The sequence below is a fragment of the Armigeres subalbatus genome, chromosome 3 (assembly GCF_024139115.2).
Source record: "Armigeres subalbatus isolate Guangzhou_Male chromosome 3, GZ_Asu_2, whole genome shotgun sequence".
NCBI lineage: Eukaryota > Metazoa > Arthropoda > Insecta > Diptera > Culicidae > Armigeres > Armigeres subalbatus.
In genome coordinates this window covers 375083828-375090764 of record NC_085141.1, presented here as the reverse complement: position 1 = coordinate 375090764, position 6937 = coordinate 375083828, and the positions used below count along the sequence as shown (strand labels likewise).

Below are 6937 nucleotides of genomic sequence, written 5' to 3'. Positions count from 1 at the left end.
AGCCTAGGTTTAACCTTTGCTCGCTCTCGAAACGAAAAAGAGCAAAAGAAATTAAATTCCCCTTCCCCTGAATGATAATGATTTTAATCAACAAATGAATTCTAAGTGGATGAATAAATGATCAAACGGCTGCAAACAAGCCTCTATTGTCGTAGAAGCAAACCCGCCTCAATATGACAGGCAGAAGCACATGTTTGTGATTCAAACGCGATCGACTGTTGTTCAATTTCGATACACATAGTTGGGTGAGAGAAAAGATGTGAAATATTGCTAAAGTAGGATTCGATGGATATGAATTGACTCATATTATTATTAGCTGGTTATGGGACAGCTTTCTCGCAAGGGCCACAAAGTGCACCATACATTTTTCACAAAAACCCTATTCAATATCGTCTAAACAACGAAACTTCCTGGAAGCACAAATAAGAAAATCACTGTTTCCAGATTTAATGTCTTTCCCGGTTGTTTTATAGGTTACAGAATATAAAAACCTGGTATTCCTTATAGATTATAAAAACATAAAAATATATGTTGGGCAGAAAACAGATAAAACCTGAGTAGTAGATATACGAACGAATATGAAAAGGAACAGGCTTACCGAAGCAGTTATTCCTTCCGTATCAAACCTTGTTTCTTACGCAACTTTTCCGTTCAATATCAATGTCGTCCAGAACTCATAGTCAGATGCACCTGGTACTCGGAACAGTTTCCCTAGTATTCACGAAAACCAACATCGCAATCCAGGTCGATGTGTATTTGAGACGGCCGTTCCAAATGCCTCACCCTTCAATACCGTGATGCCGGTTTTTGGTGAAGTTCTTTTTTTCTATAACTTGTGCGAGTGCATACTTTTAAATTTTTAAACTGAATCTGAGAAATACCTACTTCTGAATTTTCCTATTTTTTCTCAATTTCACTGGGAAGGATGTTCGAATGTTTCGGTAGTCCGGAACAAAAGGAGTGAATGAAAAATGATCGATTATGCTTATATGAATAATAATAATACTAATGAATGACAAAATACATCAATTTTAAAATTTATTCATGCTTAATTTATAATTTTCTCAAAATTTAACCTGCTTAGCCTTGAGCGACCCGTTCACGAACGGCAGCAAACACCGCAATGGACCCTCATCGAATTTCTTTTCAATCTGTCTCGTTTTGCCTTTTCTGACGGTTTCCGTCGCACCGTCCGCACGTTGGCGACTGAGCTTACTATAGTCCTGCTCAAGTATGCGACCCCCTTCGAAACGCAACGACCGAACCGATTTCTTTGCCTTGATCGTGGCTCGCTTCTCGGAATCACGCATCGCCGTTTGAAACGGCGCCAAGCGGTTGAGGTAGCTGTCTCCTGACGGCCTGGTCGGAGATAGAGAGTTGATCCTGTGTTGAATTTCATTGATCAACTCAATGGATTCCTTCAAGCCGATGTTCTTCACCTCCTCTCGCGCAACTAATTCTGAACGGATTCTCTCAATTTCTTCAATCAGATGGCGGAAGCCATCCGAGGACTTGGAGTGCGACGAAAGGGAATGCGCATTGAGGAGTAAATCCTGCCATTGTTCCGCAACGGCGCAGTCTTCACCACTGATGCAAATTTTGCAAGGTTTCTTCGGTGAGTCCCGGCCGGGGTGTGGCGATCCGAGCTGCTTCTTCTGTTGGTGAGGTCGTTTGCGGATATCTTCCTTGTTGCTGGACGCGGATGGAGTTTTGCGAGGTGGATCCGCCGGGCGACGGGGACGCTGACGAGGTGCAACTGGTGGGTGACGTGGGGATTTCCCATCTGGCTTTCGGCTGCCAGCGCAGGATAAATCGTTGCCGGTTGGGTTGAGAGAAGGCTTCAGAACCCGGCCGCTGGTAGTTGGTCGTTTCTGAGGTGTCTGCGGAGTTTCCTCAATTAGGTTGTGGGCTGTGATGGCATGCGCCAGTGGTGAAGCAGCCATTGGTGCTGTTTTGGGTCTTGCTGTACCGGGGCGTTCGAAGGTGATGACTTTCGCCAGATGCTGGCTCTTCGAATGGTGCTGGGTAAAGTTCTTTGGCTGTGACATCAGGTAAGCCTGGAAAGAAAATAAGGTGTTGCCGGAACATTGCTAGAGTTGAATAAAAAGAAACGTTTTACCATCCGACATGGACTATCACGTAGAAAGTCACGGAAAATTTTGACCCCGGAATTGGCAGCCATGGTTTTACAAAAATAATGCTAAAAATAAAGACGATTTGGTTTCAACTTTCACAGTGTAGAACAGATTTCCTGAATGTGATATGCCAGAACAGAATAAACCGGTGCCTACTAAGACTTTTGTAACTATGTTCATTATTTCGAAATTAATTTATATAATAATATCGTATTTTACTCTATTTACGCTTGTTATTGGCTTTTTTCGGCGAAGTAGGGACTAAACAGAAAAGGTTTGTCATATTAACGGAAAGTCAATTTTGCGCGAGGTCAAATTTGGTTTAGGTCAAATTTGCGTTTGGTCAAATTTGCGTTTGGTTAAATTTGCGGTCATATTTTATTCTATTGACGCTTGTGGAAAGGGCAAGAAAATAAAACAAACTGCCTATTCCTAAAATTTTGATTAGTTTCCAAGTTATGCAGAAATTTATGATTTATTTTTTTGGGAGCCCCCCTTTCCAGAAGGGGGAGAGGTTTCGAGGGGCCACTACAGAAACATATATTTCCTTCCAAAACCTCCACATGCCAGATTTAATTCCATTTGATTGATTAATTCTCAAGTTATGAAGAAATTGGTGCTCCATTTGTATGGGAGCCCCCCTTTCCAAAGGGTGGAGGAGTTTCCAACTTCAAACGGGTCGAAATTATATTAAAATTCACATCTAGGAAATCACAAAACAAATTCCAAGAACTAATTGTGCTCGTATTACAATGCTTGGAACTTGAAAGTAAAACTATTGTTCGAATGAGCCCGTTTTAAAATAGTGTCAGTAATGCCCCACAAATCTATTATATAACTAGTTTTTAGATCGATGGATACCTGGTTATCATGTTACGATAATCTGTTGTTGTTTTATCGATTTTTATGGATATTTTGTATAACGGTTCTGGTTTTTCGTAGCAACGAGCAATGCACGCTAAAAAGGGGTGAGATTGGGCCACACGCTAAAAATGAACTACTCAAAATTGAGTCGAATCCGACTCATTTTCATTAAATTTTAATGAAAATGAGTCGGATTCGACTCAATTTTGAGTAGTTCATTTTTAGCGTGCAAGCCTTTGGTTGATTTGCCATACATAGTTGGTAAGAGCCGTAATGAAGGCAATTATTTTTAATGAACGATTGAATCGAGGCATCGTCACCGCTGAACTTTATTCTACTTGGCCCAATGTCACCCCCTGTGAGGGGTGAGAATTGGCCAATTTTGAACAACATATAACTTTGAAAAATATCCCTCATTTTTTTATTTTATCCCCCCCACAGTGGTAAATTTATTATTCAAGCTTGTACTTTTTCAAGCTAAAACTAATTAAAACTTGAATCCAATGTTAACTACTAGAGCTCTTTAACATTTACTTGGAACATACCACATTTTGGCCCAATGACACCCCCGTTGACGGTATTTGAAATACGTTTTACAACTAAATCAAAATTGAAAGCGATGAGTAACATGAAGGGAAGGGTATTTGTTTAGTTGACCATAATTATTGCCCTTGTGAACAACACTGTTCTGATAGAACTCTGGATGCATGTTATGATTTTAGAAAAAAAAATCCAAAAAGTCGACAAAATTATCTTGTCCATAAGCTACACTAAACCCACGCCAAAAACGTTTGAAGGGAGGTCCATCTACGGAAAAGAACAAACAAATCAAGGCTTCGACTCAGGAAATTGAGGAAGGAAAAAGTATTATAGAACAGTTACGACAACAACTGAAGGTTAAGAAGAAAAAGAAGCTCTATGTGTGTCATCGGAAGGACTACGCATCAGGCCAGGTGGATCATCAAGTGAGGATGGTAGTATTGTTTTTGACCAAGCAATCGGTCAATCAAGCACCCAGAGAGCCCCACTTGCTAATCTGGAAGAATCAAGATTCGTGTCCTCGGTAAACCAACTATCGTTTCGTCCATACACGTTCTGGAATGTTAGCCATTTGACGGCGACGAAGAAATCTATAGGTATTCCTATGAAGCATGGAGAGAACTATTGGAGGATACGATGCGTTTAGCATGCGTCTAGACGAAATGAATAAATTCACCATCTTCAAAATAAAAGCTAGACCACGACTATGCGAATTTTTCGGAACACCAAGTCCAAAAACGATTCACCAGATGCGACGCTACAACCATTCTCTAACGCAGCGGTTCTCAACCTGGGGTACATGTACCCCTGGGGGTACCTTTGCTGGTCTCTGGGGGTACCTGAGACCAGTACTGGAAAAGGTCGTGATCGTCATAAGACAGAGAGCAAGGCACCTTTTTCTATTTCAGGCGACCAAATGAAAGCATCGTGGGTTCTTTGATCAATTTCGCATGAAAGGCAGTCATGAAGGGATGTTGTGCTTAAAAATAAAATTAAAATTTATAAAGTATTTTAATAAATACATGCGACGAATAGTGACTAGTCGCCATATGCCTTGCCTATGCCATATGCCTTTAATTAGCCGAGTTGAAAGTGGTAATAAACACAAAAATAAAGCCGATATTGCACACTTTCATGCCCTGTCACGGAACAAATATTTTTTGAGATTTTTGTAGCATGCTATTCATCCTTCGCGTTTCTATTATTTATTATTTTATTTAATCAGACTAAGGCCGAAGTGGCCTGTGCGGTATATAAGAGTCTTCTCCATTCGGCTCGGTCCATGGCTACACGTCGCCAACCACGCAGTCTACGGAGGGTCCGCAAGTCATCTTCCACCTGATCGATCCACCTTGCCCGCTGCGCACCTCGCCTTCTTGTGCCCGTTGGATCGTTGTCGAGAACCATTTTCACCGGGTTACTGCCCGACATTCTGGCTACGTGCCCGGCCCATCGGCCCACCAGTGAGCCCAAGTACACAAATTCTTCTACCACCTCGATTTCGTCACCACCAATGCAAACTCGCGGTGGGTGGCTCACATTGTCTTCTCTTGAACCTCTTCCTATCATGTACTTCGTCTTCGACGTGTTGATGACTAGTCCGATCCGCTTAGCTTCCCTCTTCAGTCTGATGTAGGCTTCCTCCATCTTCTCAAAGTTACGTGCCATGATATCTATGTCGTCGGCGAAACCAAATAGTTGGACGGACTTATTGAAAATTGTACCACTCGTGTTAATCCCTGCTCTTCGTATTACACCTTCCAAAGCGATGTTGAATAGCAAACACGAAAGACCATCACCTTGCCGTAACCCTCTGCGGGTTTCGAAGGGACTCGAGAATGCCCCTGAAACTCGAACTACGCACATCACCCGATCCATCGTCGCTTTGATCAACCGTGTCAGTTTATCCGGAAAACCGTGTTCGTGCATTAGCTGCCATAGCTGGTCCCGATCGATTGTATCATATGCGGCTTTGAAGTCGATGAATAGATGATGTGTGGGCACGTTGTATTCGCGGCATTTCTGCAGTACTTGGCGAATGGCAAACACCTGGTCCGTGGTGGAGCGTTCGCCCATAAAACCCGCCTGGTACTGCCCCACGAACTCCCTTGCAGTTGGTGCTAGTCGACGGCATAAAATTTGGGATAGTACCTTGTAGGCGGCGTTCAGCAATGTGATTGCGCGGTAGTTGCTACAATCCAGCTTATCGCCCTTTTTGTAGATGGGACACACGACACCTTCCATCCGTGCCTAGTGCAGCGGTTGCGGTGCTACCAATGGCGGATCGAATATCTCTCCAGCCATCTTCAAGAGATGCTGCGCCTAGCTGCTCTTCCGTTGGAAGTGCCACTTCCAGCTGCTGCGCGTATTCTTGGGCTAGTCTACCGTCTTGTAGCCGCTCAATGTTAAGCCGCGGCGTCCGACTTCGACGCGTGTTGTACACCGTCGAGAGTTTTGAGCGCAGGCATACTGCAACGAGGTAGTGGTCGGATTCAATATTCGCACTGCGTGGTAAGTGCGGACGTTCGTGATGTCGGAGAAGAATTCTACCGTCGATTAGAACGTGGTCGATTTGGTTTTCCGTTTCTTGGTTAGGTGATCTCCATGTGGCCTTGTGGATATTTTTGCGGGGAAAGAAGGTGCTTCGGACTACCATTCCGCGGGAGGCTGCGAAGTTTATGCATCGTTGGCCGTTGTCATTCGATACGGTGTGCAGACTATCCGGTCCGATGACCGGTTTATACATTTCCTCCCTTCCTACCTGTGCGTTCATGTCACCGATGACGATTTTAACGTCCCGCAGTGGGCATCCATCGTATGTCTGCTCCAGCTGTGCGTAGAACGCTTCTTTCTCGTCGTCGGGTCTCCCTTCGTGTGGGCAGTGCACGTTGATGATGCTATAGTTGAAGAAACGGCCTTTAATCCTCAGCTTGCACATCCTTGCGTTGATTGGCTGCCACCCAATCACGCGTTGGCGCATCTTACCCAGCACTATGAAGCCGGTTCCCAGCTCGTTGGTGGTGCCACAGCTTTGGTAGAAGGTAGCCGCTCGATGCCCGCTTTTCCACACTTTCTGTCCTGTCCAGCAAATCTCCTGCAGCGCCACGATGTCGAAATTGCGGGGATGTAATTCATTGTAGATCATCCTGTCGCAACCTGCGAAACCTAGCGACTTGCAATTCCATGTTCCAAGCTTCCAATCGTGATCCTGTATTCGTCGCCCAGGTCATTGCCGATTATATCGAGTCGCATTATCTCTTATATTGTTCGTAATGACTGGTTTTCTAGGGCGGCTTATTGGGCCTGCGCAAACCTCCTGTCTCGTCGGAGGGCCGTCGTGTCAGGGCTGTTTAGCGTCCCACCTAACACCAGGACTTGGGCTTGTGCGCTTTGAGCGG

At 44.2% G+C, this 6937-nt stretch overlaps 1 protein-coding gene across 1 annotated transcript; it reads right to left on the bottom strand.

The window, feature by feature from the left end:
* Positions 1-1030: 1030 nt before the first annotated feature.
* LOC134223672 (uncharacterized) lies at positions 1031-2290 on the bottom strand. Its single transcript, XM_062702858.1, has 2 exons — positions 2120-2290; positions 1031-2057 (listed from the first exon to the last, which is right to left on the bottom strand). The coding sequence occupies exons 1-2, from the start codon at positions 2180-2182 to the stop codon at positions 1065-1067; spliced, it is 1056 nt and encodes a 351-aa protein (XP_062558842.1). The 5' UTR covers positions 2183-2290; the 3' UTR covers positions 1031-1064.
* Positions 2291-6937: the final 4647 nt, after the last annotated feature.